A 19,200-nucleotide genomic window follows, 5' to 3' on the forward strand; every position below is an offset into this window, starting at 1 on the left:
ATGGTAAACCCTCAGTCGATACAGGTATGTGTGTCAAATGATCTAGGGACTGAGGCTCTAGTAACACAGTTCCTCCGGGGGCCCCGATGGTATAACTCTACGTTCAGTCAGTATGGCTATATGTGAACAGATGACTATGGGGCCCCAGAGCTGAGTAAGGTAGAAGCTGAGGTAGGAGCTGAGCCCCACTAGCAATAAGAGTCCTCTGGGAAGCCCGAAGCAGCCAGGCAGGCAGTTCAGAACAAGGCCTGACACAAGGTGAGGGAGATTACAGAACATCCATCAGAAAAGGTTGGAAAACATGTCAAGTGAGCAGAACCTATCGCCCAGGGGTATACAGGAACAGGCCTAGTAAAAGCATTATGAACAAGAGAGAGCAGCAAATGATGACAGGCAGGCAAAACAAGACCTGGAAAAGGAGATGTGTGTTTCAAGAGCTGAATTAAGTACCAGTATGTTCAATTGGTCACTGTGAAAACAACTGAAAAGTAAGGTCTATCTCAATTCAACCCATTGTTAGTGTGTGAGTTTTAGAGAGTAGAAACCTTGACTATCAAAATGTAAGTAATAATATTGGAGCCACATTTAGATTTTTTACCAACCAAAGTATTATTTTTTTTATTTATATCTGACATTTAGAAACATTTATGGTTGAAAATGACCCTGCCATCCAATGACCTTTATGTTCTAGGCACTTGATTTTGTAATGGAAACTCTTTGAAGCATTGAAATCAATTTAACATAGACACATTTGTAGTAAAGGGGGAGGGATGCATTTTTATGAAATCCATGAATCACTGAGCCTACAGCAGCTCTGTGGGGAAGGATATGAAAATGACTCAATGAAAAAGGAAAATTAATTGTAACCCCCTCATTGTTCAGTTGGAATCTACAATATTTTTCAACTACAATTTGTAATAAAGATGGAGCATGTGATTACTCTTGTCTCTGCGCAAACAAGTTGCAAAATGAATCAGGAGGACAGTTTTTAATCCACTGCAATTGATTTCTGTTGTAGCCTATTGTAAAGGACAGTAACGCTTGATGGCGTCGCCGGCATGGTCTATTTAGCATCATAGTGGTGCTGCTTTGAAGTTTTGAAGTTACTTGTGTGTTCAGCAGATGACCCATTTCTCAGAAATCCACCATAGCATCAGTTTGGAGGGCTGAGCTGTCACGGTGAGGGGGGCCAGCCAGGGTACTCTCATTTGGGAATTTAATCTGTGACACTCAGACAGTGACTGTGGAGGCTCTCAACTTTCCACAAGTGCCTGTCCCAACTGACCACTGTCACGTACATGCAAATACTTCACACATTTAACAGCACAGACATGCCTGAGTATTATTTAAATCTCCATCTTCTCAGGTTACACTGCTGACTACTAAAAGGCCATTGGGCAGGTGAGGAAAGGTATATGATGGTGAAGATTCTCTGGTCTAGCTGTGCTTTTGAGTCACAATAATTACTCAAAGCCATTTATGCAATGTAAGCTCACAGAACTCTTTCGCAGTTGGTGTTTAAAGCTAGTTTTCCATCCAATTTGCACAGATTTTTCAAGTAAATATTCTAAAATCTGCATAAAAACAATATGTGCATTTTCCCACCAGATCCATCAAATTGACTTTTTAAAATAAAATGCTGTATATGATGACGTAGTGCACAAAAATCACTTTTGTGTTTAAATTCCCATATACAGAATAAAAAATACAATTTAAATAGGTTTCCATTGCATTTTCAATTCTTCTGATGGTTTAGTCACATTTTCTTTTAACGTTATATAGAGAATGTGCCCACTCTGGTCTAGGCATATGCGTTCTAGCCAACAGCTCCTGATACAGTGCAGATATAGCCTACTACATGATGAGATTATTATGGCAGGTATAGCCTACTACATGATGAGATTATTATGGCAGGTATAGCCTACTACATGATGAGATTAATTTGGCAGGTATAGCCTACTACATGATGAGATTATTATGGCAGGTATAGCCTACTACATGATGAGATTAATTTGGCAGGTATAGCCTACTACATGATGAGATTAATTTGGCAGGTATAGCCTACTACATGATGAGATTAATTTGGCAGGTATAGCCTACTACATGATGAGATTAATTTGGCAGGTATAGCCTACTACATGATGAGATTAATTTGGCAGGTATAGCCTACTACATGATGAGATTAATTTGGCAGGTATAGCCTACTACATGATGAGATTATTATGGCAGGTATAGCCTACTACATGATGAGATTAATTTGGCAGGTATAGCCTACTACATGATGAGATTAATTTGGCAGGTATAGCCTACTACATGATGAGATTAATTTGGCAGGTATAGCCTACTACATGATGAGATTAATTTGGCAGGTATAGCCTACTACATGATGAGATTATTATGGCAGGTATAGCCTACTACATGATGAGATTAATTTGGCAGGTATAGCCTACTACATGATGAGATTATTATGGCAGGTATAGCCTACTACATGATGAGATTAATTTGGCAGGTATAGCCTACTACATGATGAGATTATTATGGCAGATATAGCCTACTACATGATGAGATTAATTTGGCAGGTATAGCCTACTACATGATGAGATTATTATGGCAGGTATAGCCTACTACATGATGAGATTAATTTGGCAGGTATAGCCTACTACATGATGAGATTATTATGGCAGATATAGCCTACTACATGATGAGATTATTATGGCAGGTATAGCCTACTACATGATGAGATTATTATGGCAGGTATAGCCTACTACATGATGAGATTATTATGGCAGATATAGCCTACTACATGATGAGATTATTATGGCAGGTATAGCCTACTACATGATGAGATTATTATGGCAGGTATAGCCTACTACATGATGAGATTATTATGGCAGGTATAGCCTACTACATGATGAGATTATTATGGCAGGTATAGCCTACTACATGATGAGATTATTATGGACAAAAGAGCAAGGTTATTTTTCTTTGTCAAATGGCAGTGAAGCATTGATCATAATACCTTAGATATTTACATCAAGCTCATCCCCATGCACTTTCACCATCCTGTGAAGTTCATCATAATTTATTTCATCTGTAGCCAAATAAACTGCATGCTTTCTTGAGTCATAGTGGGAGGACCAGCCAACAGATCATCCTGTGACTCCAAGTGTCCTTCCATATTATGGTTATTACATTGCCTTGGGAAAGTATTCAGACTTTTTCCATATTTTGTTATGTTACAGCCTTATTCTAAAATGGATTACATTTTAAAATTCACAGCAATCTACACACAATACCCCATAATGACAAAATTAAAACAGTTTTTTAGAAATGTTTGCAAATGTATTAAAAATTCAAAACAGAAATACCTTATTTACATAAGTATTCAGAACCTTTGCTATGAGACTCAAAATTGGAGTTTGCCAAAAGGCACCTAAAGACTCTCAGACCATGAGAAACAAGATTCTCTGGTCTGATGAAACCAAGATTTAACTCTTTGGCCTAAATGACAACGGTCAAGTCTGGAAGAAACCTGGCACCATCCCTATGGTGAAGCATGGTGGTGGAAGCATCATGCTGTGGTGATGTTTTTCAGCGGCAGGGACTGGGAGACTAGTCAGGATCGAGGCAAAGATGAACGGAGCAAAGTACAGAGAGATCCTTGATGAAAACCTGCTCCAGAGTGCTCAGGACCTCAGACTGGGGAGAAGGTTCACCTTCCAACAGGACAACAACCCTAAGCACATAGCCAAGAAGTGACTTTGGGACAAGTCTCTGAATGTCGGGCCTCCCGAGTGGCGCAGCGGTCTAAGGCACTGATCAGTGCTAGAGGCGTCACTGTAGATCTGGGTTCGATCCCAGGCCGTGACCGGGAGACCCGTGGAGGCGCACAATTGGCCCAGCGTCGTCCGGCTTAGGGGAGGGTTTAGCCGGCTGGGATGTCCTTGTCCCATCGTGTTCTAGTGACTCCTTGTGGAGGCCGGGCACATGCATGCTGGCTTTGGTCGTCAGCAGTATGGTGTTTCCTCAGACACATTGGTGCAGCTGGCTTTAGGGTTAAGTGAGCAGTGCGGCTTGGCGGGGTCATGTTTCGGGGGACACATGGCTCTCGACCTTTGCCTCTCCCGTGTACACACGGGTGTTGCAGCGATGGGACAAGACTGTAACTACCAATGTGATATCATGAAAAAGGGTAAAAAATATTTATATATTTTTAAATATCTGAATGTCCTTAAGTGGCCCAGCCACAGCTCGAATTTGAACCCGATCGAACATCTCTGGAGAGACCTGAAAATAACTGTGCTGCAACGCTCCCCATCCAACCTGATAAAGCTTGAGAGGATCTGCAGAGAAGAATGGGAGTAACTCCCCAAATACAGGTGTGCCAAGCTTGTAGCGTCATACCAAAGAAGACTCAATACTGTAATTGCTGCCAAAGGTGCTTCAACAAAGTACTGAGTAAAGGGTCTGAATACTTATGTAAATATGATAGTTCAGTTTTTAATTTGTACGAAATTTGTAAACCTTTCTAAAAACCTAGTTTTGTTTGTTATTATGGGGTATTATGTGTAGATTGATGAGGGGGGAAATCAATTTCATCAATTTTAGAGTAAGGCTGTAAAGTAACAAAATGGGGAAAAAGTCAAGGGGTCTGAATACTTTCCGAAAGCACTGTATATCAATGTTTGCTCATAAAGGTGCTTCCACTGTCATTTCTCACATAATTAATTTGACAAAAACACCCCACCTTGTCTAGCATATTTTGTTTTGTCTACATTTGGAAAGTTTACCAACAAATATGCAGTTTCCATCAGGCCTGTTGTGACATTTTTTATCCAACATGTACTTTATTAACATAAAAAAGTTGGATGGTAATCTGGTTTATGGCACTGTCAGTAGCTAGGTTTCAATCTAATTGGCGACAGATTTTCATGCGAATATTTTAAAATCTGAAGGAAAAAAATGTTTCCATCCAATTGACTTGTTGCAGATAAAAGGCTGTCCATGATGACATACTGCACATAAAAATACCTTTTGTGGTTAAATTCTCATGTACCGAATTAAAAATACAAGTCATTTTCAACTCTAATTATTGTTTTCTCACAAAAATGTTGCGTTATATAGCAAGTGTGCCTGCCCACTCTGGTATTGGCACGTGTGCTCTAGCCAACAGCGCTATCTGTTTTTAAATGTCAAATGGCAGCCTAGCATCGATTATCATGTCACCAGAATAAGACCCTCGATATTTATTTGAAAGGATCATCAAAATCAAATCAAAATAAATAAAATCATATTGGTCACATACAGTACACATATTTAGCAGATGTTATTGCGGGTGTAGCGAAATCCTTGTGTTCCTAGCTCCAACAGTGCAGTAGTATCTCGTGGCTATGTCCTTAATGATCTTGTAGTCCTTCCTGTGACATCGGGTGCTACAGGTGTCCTGGAGGGCAGGTAGTTCGCCCCCGGTGATGCGTTGGGCAAACCGCACCACCCTCTGGAGTGCCCTGTGGTTGTGGGCGGTGCAGTTGCCGTACCAGGCAGTGATACTACTCGACAGGATGCTCTCAATTGTGCATCTGTAAAAGTTTGATGGTTTTAGGGGCCAAGCCAAATTTCTTAAGCCTCCTGAGTTTGAAGAGGCACTGTTGCACCTTCTTCACCACACTGTCTGTGTGGGTGGACCATTTCAGATCGTCAGTGATGTGTAAACCGAGGAACCTGAAGCTTTCCACCTTCTCCATTGCGGTCCTGTCGATGAGGATAGGGCCGTGCTTCCTCTGCTGTTTCCTGAAGTCCACGATCAGCTCCTTTGTTTTGCTGATGTCAAGTGAGAGGTTATTTTCCTGGCACCACTCTCCCAGGGCCCTCACCTCCTCCCTGTAGGCTGTCTCATCATTGTTGGTAATCAGGCCGTAAACACTCCAGCCAGCTAGTCTGCGCATGCTCTGAGGATGCGGCTAGGGATGGCGTCTGGGCAGGCAGCCCTGCGAGGGTTAACATGCTTAAACGTCTTACTCACGTTGGCCACAGAGAAGGAGAGCCCACAGTCCTTGGTAGCGGGCCACGATGGTGGCACTGTGTTATCCTCAAAGCGGGTGAAGAAGGTGTTTAGCTTGTCCGGAACTAAGATGTTGGTGTCCACGATGTGGCTGGTTTTCCCTTTGTAATCCGTGATTGTCTGTAGACACTGCCACATACGTGTTGTGTCTGAGCCATTGAATTGAGACTCCACTTTGTTTCTGTACTGACGTTTTGGCCATTTCATTGCCTTACGGAGGGAATAACTACACTGTTTGTAACAGAAATATATCCCTATCGCATGATCAAAACAATCTTGAAGCATGGATTCCGATTGGTCAGGCCAGCGTTGAATAGACCTTAGCACGGGTACTTCCTGTTTGAGTTTCTGCCTACAGGAAGGGAGGAGCAAAATGGAGTCATTATCAGATTTGCCGAAGGAAGGGCCTTATTGGCATTTCAAAAGTTGAGGAGCAGTGGTCCCATGTTTAATCAGCGCGAGTACTACAGTCAATGTGTTGGTAGAACTTCGGTAGCGTTTTCATCAAATTTACTTAGTTAAAATCCCCAGCTACAATAAATGCGACCTCAGGATATGTGGTTTTCAGTTTGCATAAAGTCCAGTGTAGTTCTTTGTGGGCCGTCGTGGTATCGGCTTTTGGGGAATATTCACGGCTGTGATTATAACCCGAAGAGAATTCTCTTGGGAGGTAATACGGTCAGCATTTGATTGTGAGGTATTCAAGGTTAGGTGAACAAAAGGACTTACGTTTCTGTATGTTATCACAGTCACACCATGAGTAGTTAATCATGAAACATATACCCCCGCCTTTCTTATTCCCGGAGAGTTCTTTATTCCTATCTGCGCAATGTACTGAGAACCCAGATGGCTGTCTGGACGGGAACAGTGTATCCCAAGAGAGACCTTTTTCCGTGAAACAGAGTATGTTACAATCCCTGAGGTCTCTCTGAAAGGAGATCCTCACCCTGAGCTCATCTACTTTATTATCCAGAGACTGAACATTAGCGAGTTGCCATATCTGTCGGCGCTATCTTACTTTCATCAAGCTCATCATCTTGCACTTTCACCAGCCTTTGAAGTCATCATAATTTACAGTATTTCATCGGTAGCCTAATAAACTGCATGTTTGTCTGGATGAGTTGCAGTGGGAGGACCACACACCATCTCATCACGTGACTCCAAGTTTACTTTGATATGATGGTTATTAGGTGATACCAATATTTGTTTCCACCACCATTTATCGCATAATTAATTTTACCAACACAAAAAAATCCCACCATGTCAAACAAACAAATGATCTGCTGGCATTTATAAAACTGTACTGAAACGTCCTGTTTCCTTCACAGCTGTCATGTTTTTATGTATATATCAGTGGCTGGTGGGAGGAGCTATAGGAGGATGGCTCATTGTAACGGCTGGAATGGAATGACTGGAATGGAATAGAACACATCAAACATATGGAAACCACATGTTTGACTCCGTTCCACTTAAGTGATTACAAGGGCCCGTCCCCCTTTAGCTCCTCCCACCAGCCTCCTCTAATATGTACACAACATGACCAAAAGTATGTGGACACCTGCTCGTTGAACATCTCCTTCCAGAATCATTGGTATTAATATGGAGTTGGTCCCCCCCTTTGCCACTATTAACAGCCTCCACTCTTCTGGGAAGGCTTTCCACTAGATGTTAGAACATAGCTGCATGGACTTCCTTCCATTCAGACACAAGAGCATTAGTGAGGTCGGACACTGATATTGGCGATTAGGCCTGGCTCGCTGGGTTCTTGTGCAGAGGTTGCTTCCAGAGGCAGTTTGGAACTCGGTAGTGAGTGTTGAAACCGAGGACAGATGATTTTATACACCTGTCAGCGAAGGGTGCGGCTGGAATAGCCAAATCCACTAATTTGAAGGGGTGTCCACATACTTTTGTATATATACAGTATATATCTATCCTACTGTACGGTTTTACTCGCATAAAAACTGTGGATGGAAACGTGGTTTATGGTGCTGTCCATGCATGGAGCTGAAATCCTGCACAGTGCATTCCCAGGGGACATAAGGTTCAAAGGATGAATAAATGCTTTTTGTATCTCGATTCAAGAGGAATGTGTTGAATTTGTGTTAGAGGTTGGCTGCCAAGGTCTTCTAGAAGCTCAGACGACTTGAAGAAAAGACAATGTAGTAAGGGGTGTCCGTAAACTAGAACTGTCATAAAACAGTCGTCATCATTCTTCTGAATGCAAGTGTCTTTTCTCATTGAGCCGCAGAGAGGCACTCGAGCTCCGTCCTGGACTAACTGGGACTGCAACGACCAGAATAACGACCAGAATAATTACATTACTGCTTGTTTTAACACTTTTTTGAGACCGGACAATTTAAAAAAAAATACTTTAATGCAATATTGGATTAAATTAAATCTGCTCTGCCCCTCCATGAATGTGTATTATATGCAGTAGGCTATAGTCTGCAGTGTGTTTTTGAGATACGTTGTGCACAGCCTTACCTCACTTCTCATGCAGAATGCGTCCACGGACGCGCCAAGGGTTACGTCTTTCACACATAGGCTTCACACACTTCACACCTTCACCAGGTCTGTCTAGCCACCAAAGAGCTGTTGAGGCTATCCGCCTATTTAGTTATTTTGATTGGGTACAATTTCTGAGTCTGTATTTAAAATCAGATAGGATACCCATAGGGACGGGCTGCTATGTCGCTGTGAGGACGCATCAACAAACCGAAGAGGGGAACCAACGTGCTCTGAATACAGACACCAACTATTGACACCTAATGTAGCCTTGCTCACCGCTCCTTTAGGACAAAGCCAACAGCTAATCGATCAGAGGACTCGCTGTTTAGCCTATAGGCCTATCTGTTTTCTAATTAAAACAGGAAAAGGTTTTCAGTTTTAACACGTTATTTTATCGCGATTATTCACCTGTTGTCTTTGAACAATCCCCGCTTTATTCCAGAGGGAGACATTGACCATCCTCCATCGGCTCTCTCCGAAGCGCACAGAAAAGAAGCAGTAGCCTACACATACAAGCAAGTCCCCAAAGACGAGAGCTGTCTATTGCTTTGACATGCTGTAGTGGTTTTGTCTGGACTGGACTTATGGCTTCGCTGTATCAGAGATTCACCGGTAAGATTAATACGAATAACTCTTTCCCGCACCCACCTGAGGCCAGCCACCTACTCGGCGGACAGGTCGCGGATGAGGAGAACAACACAGGAAAGACCTCTCAGCCCGTCGCCGACGGCAGAGCCCATGTTCCCTACCGAAAGAAAAATGCGAGCGAGGACGAGCATGTAAGACCTTGTTCTAAACCTCTACTTCAAACTATTGGTGTATTGATTTTATAATTGACAGCATCACCTGATTAATTGTTGACAACTTCAACTGATTGCATAGCTCCTGTCTGCTTTATATTTTTCGCCCCATCATTTGAGTGTACACTATCATGCTGCTGCAATTATGTTCTTGGTACACTCTTGCCTAAATGGTTTTGCAACTGAAACAAGGTGTGCTACCCCCGTGATTTTCAGATCAGCAGGCTATGAATTGCAGTATGATTTCAGAACGTCAGAGGCTCCCTCAGTCGAGGCGTGGTTTCTATTGAAGAAACTTATTGTATCTGGATGGTTGGCCTTGTGTAGTGTCTGAATAGGCCGCCGCTCTCTGCGTTGTGGTACTTGCCCACTGTAACTGGTTAAAGTTGTATGTGACAGCATTTGAATACGGCTTCACAGCTCCCTGGTCTATTGGTTGACAGCTTGAAACTAATTAAAATTCAACTTTTCATTTGTGGGTTAGATGCAAATTAAAACCCGATGTAATAACGTCAGGGATTTGTCCCTCTTTTGCAATCTAATTATCTCATCGAAGTCGGCAAGCTTTCACGGGTTCTCGTTTTGCGAGGACTTTAATGTTTAAATGTGGAGGTCCAACAGATGAATGTGTTCTGTAGCCCATGTCGAAGATAATTAGGCATAGGTCTACGCCTGATGTAGTCTGGTTTTACATTTGAATTATAATTATTCTTCAATGGCACTTTTGCCGCGAGGCTCACGCCACTGTTACTTTCTATGGCCCTGTCCATGGTGCTGACATTGGCCATGGAGGCATTCCCTGCTTTTATTATTAAGGCATTGTGTAGTACACCTATGCTCATTTAAAAAAAAAAATGTATTTAACTAGGCAAGTCAGTTAAGAACACATTCTTATTTACAATGACGGACTTCCGGGGAACAGTGGATAACTGCCTTGTTCAGGGGTAGAATGACAGATTTTTACCTTGTCAGCTCGGGGATTCGATCCAGCAACCTTTCGGTTATTGGCCAACGATCTAACCACTACGCTACCTGTCGCCCCCTCATACGGTTTGTTTTAGTTTGTCCCTTTGAAACTAGTGTTGCTCGAATCCCTAAACTCAAACTGTGCCGAGTTGTGGAATGACAGTGAACATTATACCACGGCTTCGCCTCGTGGCTATAACCACATCACAGCCATGATAAAAATGTCTTAACACACGGCCTCTCATGTATTATTGCTTAAGTATAGTCTATATCTTAGGCAACACTGACATACTCGCTGTTTATTATCTATGCATAGTCACTTCACCCCTACCTACATGTACAAATTACCTCGACTAACCTGTACCCCCGCACATTGACTCGGTACCGGTACCCCTTGTATATAGCCTGTTATTGTTATTTTATTGTGTTACTTTTTATTTTATTTTTACTTTAGTTTATTTAGTAAATATGTTCTTAATTCTGTTTCGTGAACGGCATTGTTGGTAAGGACTTGCAAGTAAGCATTTCACGGTAAGGTTGTATTCGGCGGATGTGACAATTTGTTAATGTGTTCAAAAACGACGGTGACGATGATGAACTAAATATTTGTATTGATAATAAACTGTTGTCATTGGGCATGGGCCAAAGCCTACATTCCTTTCATAATACTGGCTAGAGCTTCACCTACTCTGCAGCAACTTAGCTGGAAGAGTCACTTTAGGCGGCCCGGGATTCCTTGAAGAATTGGCCTCCTATTATAAATTCTAATATTTAGTTCTTCATCGTCACGGTCGTTTTTGAACACTTTATGCTCTGTGTTGCTGTAAAAAAAAAAAAACACTCGGCACAGACGTGTCTAGTTTTGATTTAAATTTAGTTGAGTTGTCAACTAACATAAATTCAACGTGAAAACAACAACAAATGTCACCATGTCATTGGATTTAGGTAAAAAAAAATACGAAATTCCCTTACATTGATGACTTTTGAGTGTTAATCTCTCATATATTTTCTCTCGGTAGAGATAGCGACAGCAACAAGGCTGTATAGAGCCTGTCAATGTGAGGATGTCCCCGCTGCATTATTGATGTTTGTTGTGATGACCATCAGGCGATAAAGGGAGGAACGACAGACATTTTCTCTGTCACTGATACTGTTCTGTCGCGCTCAACACAGCACAACACCCCACAGCACAACACAACGACACTGTCATAGTGTGTCATGTTCCCCAATTTCCTACCGCAATGACCATATGTATTGTATATGTCATTCCAATATTAGCATCTTTCAATTTCATGATTTAACATGGTGGTGTATATTCGTTTTTGGTTCTCTAGGGTTATTTCCAATACTTTCAAAAACAGATGGCTATGTTTCCTGTATCACCTTCAGCACACCTTCAGTCCTGATATCCCCCAGGCAGTAGTGGAGCATGAAATTACCATTTGCCTCATAAGTTGAGGAGTTTCACAGTTTCTGGGGTGACATTTTGTTTTCTTGAACTCAGTGGGAATTAGATTTGTGTGTCATCAATATGCATGTGTGTGTGTGTTGTGTGTGTGTGAGTGCATTTTTTAAAATGATTAATAAATAATAAAGGGGGTTTATGTAAATAGTCCGGGTAACCATTTGATTAACTGTTCAACAGTCTTATGGCTTTGGGGTAGAAGCTGTTAAGAAGCCTTTTGGTCCCAGACTTCCAGTATCGCTTGCCGTGCGGTAGCAGAGAGAATAGTCTATGCCTTGGGTGGTCTCGGACAATTTTTGGGGCCTTCCTCTGATACAGCCTCTGAGGTCCTGGATGGCAGGGAGTTTAGCCCCAGTGATATACTGGGCTGTACGCACTACCCTCTGTAGCGCCTTGCGGTCGGATGCCAAGATGTTGCCATACCAAGCGGGGATGATGCTCTCAATGGTGCAGCTGTAGACCTTTTTGAGGATGTGAGGACCCATGCCAAATATTTCCAGCCTCCTGGGGGGGAAGAGGCATTGTCGTGCCCTCTTCTCGACTATGTTGGTGTGTTTGGACCATGATAGGTCCTTAGTGATGTGGACACTGAGGAACTTGAAGCTCTCGACCCGCTCCACTACAGCACTGTCGATGTGAATGGGGGTGTGTTCAGCCCTCCGATTCCTGTAGTCCACAATAAGCCCCTTTGTCTTACCCACATTGAGGGAGAGGTTGTTGTCCTGGCACCGCACTGCCAGGTCTCTGACCACCTCCCAATAGGCTGTCCCATTGTTGTCGGTGATCAGGTCTACCACTGTCGTGTCGTTGGCAAACTTAATGATGGTGTTGGAATCGTGCATGTTGTTGCAGAGAGAGATGTTCAGTACCAGGGTCATTAGCTTAGTGATGGTAGTATGGTGTTGAACGCTAAGCTGTAGTCAATGAACAGCATTCTAACGTAGGTGTTACTTTTGTCCAGGTGGGAAAGGGAAGTGTGGAGTGTGATAGAGATTGTATCATCTGTGGATCTGTTGGGGTGGTTTGCGAATTGGAGTGAATCTCGGGGGTCTGGGGTGCTGGAGTTGATGTGAGCCATGACTAGCCTTTTCAAAGCATTTCACGGCTACAGATGTGAGTGCTACGGAGCGGCAATCATTTAGACAGGTTACCTTGGCATTCTTGGGCACAGGGACTATGGTGGTTTGCTTGAAACATGTAGATATTACAGACTGGATCAGGGAGAGGTTCAAAATGTCAATGAAGACTAGTTATCGCATGCTCACCATGTAGCCTATATATGTTAACAGGATTATGTGGCACAGTACTATGGTATTATAGAGTCACCTGAGGGGATATCAGCCAGACTTCTTTCTCTTTCTCATTACCCTCTACTGCTAATGGCAGCCGGGGCTGAAATACAATAAAGTGACTGCCATTAATCCTCGCATGGTTGCTGCAGCCTAAAATAGGGTGACATTTAAAGGATAGTGACCTGTGGGGCAGGCTCCCTTTGTGAGCAGTAGCCATATTGACTTTCCCGGGGTGCCCAGCCAGCCAACAGAGGAGAACTCAAGCACATCCTATTGTTAAGTCCCTCCATCCCCTGACAAGGAAAGGTGACACATGAGTGTGCACTGTGCAGGAGAACTTGGTATCTAATGACTGAGTGGGAGATTGATTCATACATGTTTACTTACCTTTGAGTTCCTTGTATTTTCATTGAATTTAATTAGCTTTACAGGCTAGCTAGGACATCAGTAAGCTTGGATTTTCATTGCTGTGGGGCACTGGGGAGTGGTGTGATATGTGAATTGTTGTGTTTATACACTTTTTTTTTTACTGACTATAAAGCTAACATTCAATGAGACAAATTTCTGCCGCTTTTCTACAGAATTCATTAAAGCTCACAAATGACATGTGGCAATTAGGTCTGTAATTACTATTACTGAAACATTTACATCCCTGCTGAACTATAATGGGCAATTCATCACAATAGACTCAAGGGATAATTTCCTGCAAGTGTGACCTGATCCGCTTTGCTATTCAGCAATAGCCTTAGGAAGTTTATCACCTTGTATTCTTCACATTTCAATTGAAAGCTGAACATAATGTTGAAATGTAAAACCTGGTTTTTATATAGCACAGCAGTTTTATTTTCAACCAATTATCAAAAGAGTTCTTCTCCCTTGGGTGATGACGATAACCACTCAAGTGTGTCCTGAAACAGAGAAGAAAGACAGAAGTATCATACTCTCCCTCTGGGGAGCCTGCTGGGTAAGATTAGGTGTGAAACAGCATGGGTAGTTGGCTACAAAGATTGTCTCCAGGGACTAACATTTTAGGTTATTGTTGTTTTTTTGCTTATTTCTCAGTGTACAACATTTCAGATAAACATTTCAGATAATTATTGCAAGTTATTTATCCCAAAACAAAGCTCATCTCAACTCTGCTGTTTTTCCCAAAACATTACATAGAATGGCTCATAAAGATTCAATTTCGAACAATATCATACACATTATTTTATTTGATCAAAAGAATAGCCAGTGAAATCTGATCAAACACAAATCTGAAGCACCTTTCCTAGTAAGTACATTATTCTGTTATCATGTCATGTACTCACTTTGCCTGGTACTGATTTGGCATGGGAGTTCAAAGGGCATGATTGAAGTGGGAGATGTTTCATTGAGATGGGTACTGTTACTCTGGTTGGTAGACAAGGGAAGCCTCATCTAGCTTCATCTGTCTGTTAGTCCAAGAATAGAATAAACTCCTGCTAGTCTGTTCTGCTCTGGACCCACTCCTGCCTGTCCAGCCAATTTTGGTCTGGATACTAACTACTATAAGCACACACTCTAGATTTGTGCAGTTAGCCCTGAGTCAAGCTTGGCCTAAATCCCAGGCATCACTCCAGTTTTTGGGGGGGACAAAGTTTGGAAGAAAAAAACAAATAGTAGTGAGATTCTCTTAAAAGGATGGCATTTGTCAAATAATGCTTTTCTCGGAGTGGCTTGAGTCTGGGTCATGGAGAGCTGACACATAGCTTACTAAGAGCAGTCAGATGGAGGAAAAAAGAACAGTGATAGCAAATATTCTCTTTCCTCCCATAGTCCATATTAATAGCCGTGGCAATGCAATTAACAATATCCTGCTATTATATCCCCGGGATATGGCTGCATCATTAGTCTTTCCACATGCTTTACTGCTGTCCGGGATGCTCTGCCACTTACATGTAGATGCTAGTCTGATAGCAGACAATGAGTCAGATAGTGGATGGTTTGTGTAGCCCAGAGCCATCTTTATACAGTATGTCTCTGGTATATCCATCCAAGCCATGCCCATTCTCCCTGTTGTAAAGAACAGAGTATACTTAGCAGCCTGCCACCCATAGAAATAGAATGACTAATTCTCTTTTATGCTAATATCATTTTATGTCTATGCGGCCACCGAGGCCATCTTCTCCTCACCACACCACAGCCTCCTCAGCTAGGACCTCCTACTCTGTGTTGCCATGGTTTCAGAAGAGGGTGAGGCATAATCTCTCCTCACTCACTCTTGCTTCCTGGGTGCCATTCGATTGCCATCTGGAGATGACACAGCATACACATGATGCCCCTACCAACGACACGCCACTCGCTCAAACCATGGCGACTGACATGATGCATCTGCCTACAGTGGCAGTTGGATTGCTTCTCCTAAACAAACAGGTTTAGATGAAAGCCCGAAACTGGGCCTATTATGTATTATCTGGAGGCAGCGTATGAATATGATCCTTTTCACCTCTCCTAAGTGCTCTGTCTGTTGACGTGGACGCCCTTTCTGTCACTGGGTATCTATCGACCTGTTTCCTGAACCTGATGCCCCGCCCCCAGGGGCCTCTCAACAGGCCTTGCATCCCCTCTGCTCTGCCGTGCCCCCCCCCCCGAGGTCTGTCTGTCGCACTGTGCCATCTATCATCCCCCGCCACGCCCCTCTACATTCTTGTCTGTCAATAGCACATCAACATGGCCCTACTGTAGCACAGTTGCGCTGCCTTATCCCAGATCTGTCTGTGCTGTCTTGCCAACACCTATGTCATTGTCCGAAATATGATTCATTATCGTGACAAAGCTAGTGCTGCCTACCTCCCAGCTATCATATTTGGCTCCTTGAAAGTTGTGGGAACGTATGTTTTTGGTTTCACATTGGTTATGGGAATGAAGCTATACGTTTCCTGACTGGTAAAACGGAACCTTTTTCAAATGTTCTGAGAACAGAAGTGAACATTTTGCCTGTTCTGAGAATGTTTATTTTTTAGGTTGCAGGGGAGGGAGGGAAGTTTTAAGAATGTTTTACTCTGGTTCCTTGAAAGTGTTCCTGGAAGGTTTTATTAACACTCTGAGAACAGAAATTCTAGGTTATTTTGAGTTTTTCTTTTTTGAGAATCATTAAAACTTTCACTGAATGTTTCAATACGATTTTTAATAACACTGCTAGCTTATTTTGGGGTACGTTTTTGAGCTCCAAACACAGATAGGGCATATGGAAATTCATTTCCTTAGGCACTAATCATGTAAACACATTTATTTTTTATTGTGTCATGGCATCAGTGATATTTGAAGCTATGATCTTGTGTTTTCTGTCAATGGAATTAATCCACTGCGGCACCAGGATGGACGTAGAATAGCATGTTTTTTTTACGCATACAAAGCTGTTCATTTTAGTCTATTCAAACAGGCCCCATTTCAAATAAAACAAGCTGTCATTAAGAGGCTGAATAATGCGAGAGTAGTAACAATCCTTCATAGAAAGTGCCTACATTATTACGCATAGTATTTGTCAATTGTGGGAATGAATGAATTAATGTATGTGGATAAAAATGTAATATTTATATATAGTACAACCGAGACGACTGGGTTATAAATGCTTATGGCTGCTAACCTGGTTTTGTCTTCTACAGTTGAAGTCGGAAGTTTACATACACTTAGGTTGGAGTCATTAAAACTCGTTTTTCAACCACTCCACAAATTTATTGTTAACAAACTATAGTTTTGGAAAGTCGGTTAGGACATCTACTTCGTGCATGACACAAGTCATTTTTCCAACAATTGTTTACAGACAGATTATTTCACCTATAATTCACTGTATCACAATTCCAGTGGGTCAGAAGTTTACATACACTAAGTTGACTGTGCCTTTAAACAGTTTGGAAAATTCCAGAAAATGATGTCATGGCTTTAGAAGCTTCTGATAGGCTAATTGACATAATTTGAGTCAATTGGAGGTGTACCTGTGGATGTATTTCAAGGCCTACCTTCTAACTCTGTGCCTCTTTGCTTGACAACATGGGAAAATCAAAAGAAGTCAGCCAAGACCCCAGAAACAAAATTGTAGACCTCCACAAGTCTGGTTCATCCTTGGGAACAATTTCCAAACGCCTGAAGGTACCACTTTCATCTGTACAAACAATAGTACGCAAGTATAAACACCATGGGACCATGCAGCCGTCATACCGTTCTGGAAGGAGACGCGTTCTGTCTCCTAGAAACGAATGTACTTTGGTGCGAAAAGTGCTAATCAATCTCAGAACAACAGCAACGGATCTTGTGAAGATGCTGGAGGAAACAGGTACAAAAGTAGAGTCCTATATTGACATAACCTGAAAGGCCGCTCAGCAAGGAAGAAGCCACTGCTCCAAAACCGCCATAAAAAGCCAGACTACGGTTTTCAACTGCACATGGGGACAAAGATCATACTTTTTGGAGAAATGTCCTCTTGTCTGATGAAACAAAAATGGAACTGTTTGACCATAATGAAGCTTGTGGAAGGCTACCCGAAACATTTGACCCAAGTTAAACAATTTAAAGGCAATGCTACCAAATACTAATTAAGTGTACGTAAACTTCTGACCCACTGGGAATGTGATGAAAGAAATAAAAGCTGAAATAAATCATTCTCTCTACTATTATTCTGACATTTCACATTCTTAAAATAAACTGGTTATCCTAACTGACCTAAAACAGGGAATTTTTACCAGGATTAAATGTCAAGAATTGTGAAAAACTGAGTTTAAATGTATTTGTCTAAGGTGTATGTAAACTTCTGACTTCAACTGTAAGTGGCACTTTGGGCTCTTTTTAAAGGATGGGTCCCAACTTCTTAAGGGCCCAAGGATCCATGTGTTCAGGGGTGGTCTGCCAGTCACAGGGACAACAACCCTACCTGGGATGTGGGAGGTTTTTGCAGGAAGGAAATTGGAGGTCCACTTAGAGTCAGTTGGAGCTACAGTATGTTCTGAGAACAGAAGTGAACATTTTGCCTGTTCTGAGAATGTTTATTTTTTAGGTTGCAGGGGAGGGAGGGAAGTTTTAAGAATGTTTTACTCTGGTTCCTTGAAAGTGTTCCTGGAAGGTTTTATTAACACTCTGAGAACAGAAATTCTAGGTTATTTTGAGTTTTTCTTTTTTGAGAATCATTAAAACTTTCACTGAATGTTTCAATACGATTTTTAATAACACTGCTAGCTTATTTTGGGGTACGTTTTTGAGCTCCAAACACAGATAGGGCATATGGAAATTCATTTCCTTAGGCACTAATCATGTAAACACATTTATTTTTTATTGTGTCATGGCATCAGTGATATTTGAAGCTATGATCTTGTGTTTTCTGTCAATGGAATTAATCCACTGCGGCACCAGGATGGACGTAGAATAGCATGTTTTTTTTACGCATACAAAGCTGTTCATTTTAGTCTATTCAAACAGGCCCCATTTCAAATAAAACAAGCTGTCATTAAGAGGCTGAATAATGCGAGAGTAGTAACAATCCTTCATAGAAAGTGCCTACATTATTACGCATAGTATTTGTCAATTGTGGGAATGAATGAATTAATGTATGTGGATAAAAATGTAATATTTATATATAGTACAACCGAGACGACTGGGTTATAAATGCTTATGGCTGCTAACCTGGTTTTGTCTTCTACAGTTGAAGTCGGAAGTTTACATACACTTAGGTTGGAGTCATTAAAACTCGTTTTTCAACCACTCCACAAATTTATTGTTAACAAACTATAGTTTTGGAAAGTCGGTTAGGACATCTACTTCGTGCATGACACAAGTCATTTTTCCAACAATTGTTTACAGACAGATTATTTCACCTATAATTCACTGTATCACAATTCCAGTGGGTCAGAAGTTTACATACACTAAGTTGACTGTGCCTTTAAACAGTTTGGAAAATTCCAGAAAATGATGTCATGGCTTTAGAAGCTTCTGATAGGCTAATTGACATAATTTGAGTCAATTGGAGGTGTACCTGTGGATGTATTTCAAGGCCTACCTTCTAACTCTGTGCCTCTTTGCTTGACAACATGGGAAAATCAAAAGAAGTCAGCCAAGACCCCAGAAACAAAATTGTAGACCTCCACAAGTCTGGTTCAT

At 41.8% G+C, this 19,200-nt stretch overlaps 1 protein-coding gene across 2 annotated transcripts in view; it reads left to right on the plus strand.

Annotated features, from left to right (window-relative positions):
• Nucleotides 1-19,200, plus strand: part of LOC115169675 (dipeptidyl aminopeptidase-like protein 6) — a 142,119-nt gene that overhangs the window by 5,255 nt on the left and 117,664 nt on the right. The window contains exon 1 of one of the 2 annotated variants that reach the window (XM_029725551.1): nucleotides 8,583-9,348. The exons of the other annotated variant lie outside the window; for it this stretch is intronic. Coding sequence (XP_029581411.1) covers nucleotides 9,154-9,348 — 195 coding nt within the window. The 5' untranslated portion in view covers nucleotides 8,583-9,153. Of the gene's footprint in view, nucleotides 1-8,582; nucleotides 9,349-19,200 lie in introns of those variants that run through there. 2 annotated transcript variants of the gene reach the window in all.

Source organism: Salmo trutta, chromosome 31 (assembly GCF_901001165.1).
Source record: "Salmo trutta chromosome 31, fSalTru1.1, whole genome shotgun sequence".
Taxonomy (NCBI): domain Eukaryota; kingdom Metazoa; phylum Chordata; class Actinopteri; order Salmoniformes; family Salmonidae; genus Salmo; species Salmo trutta.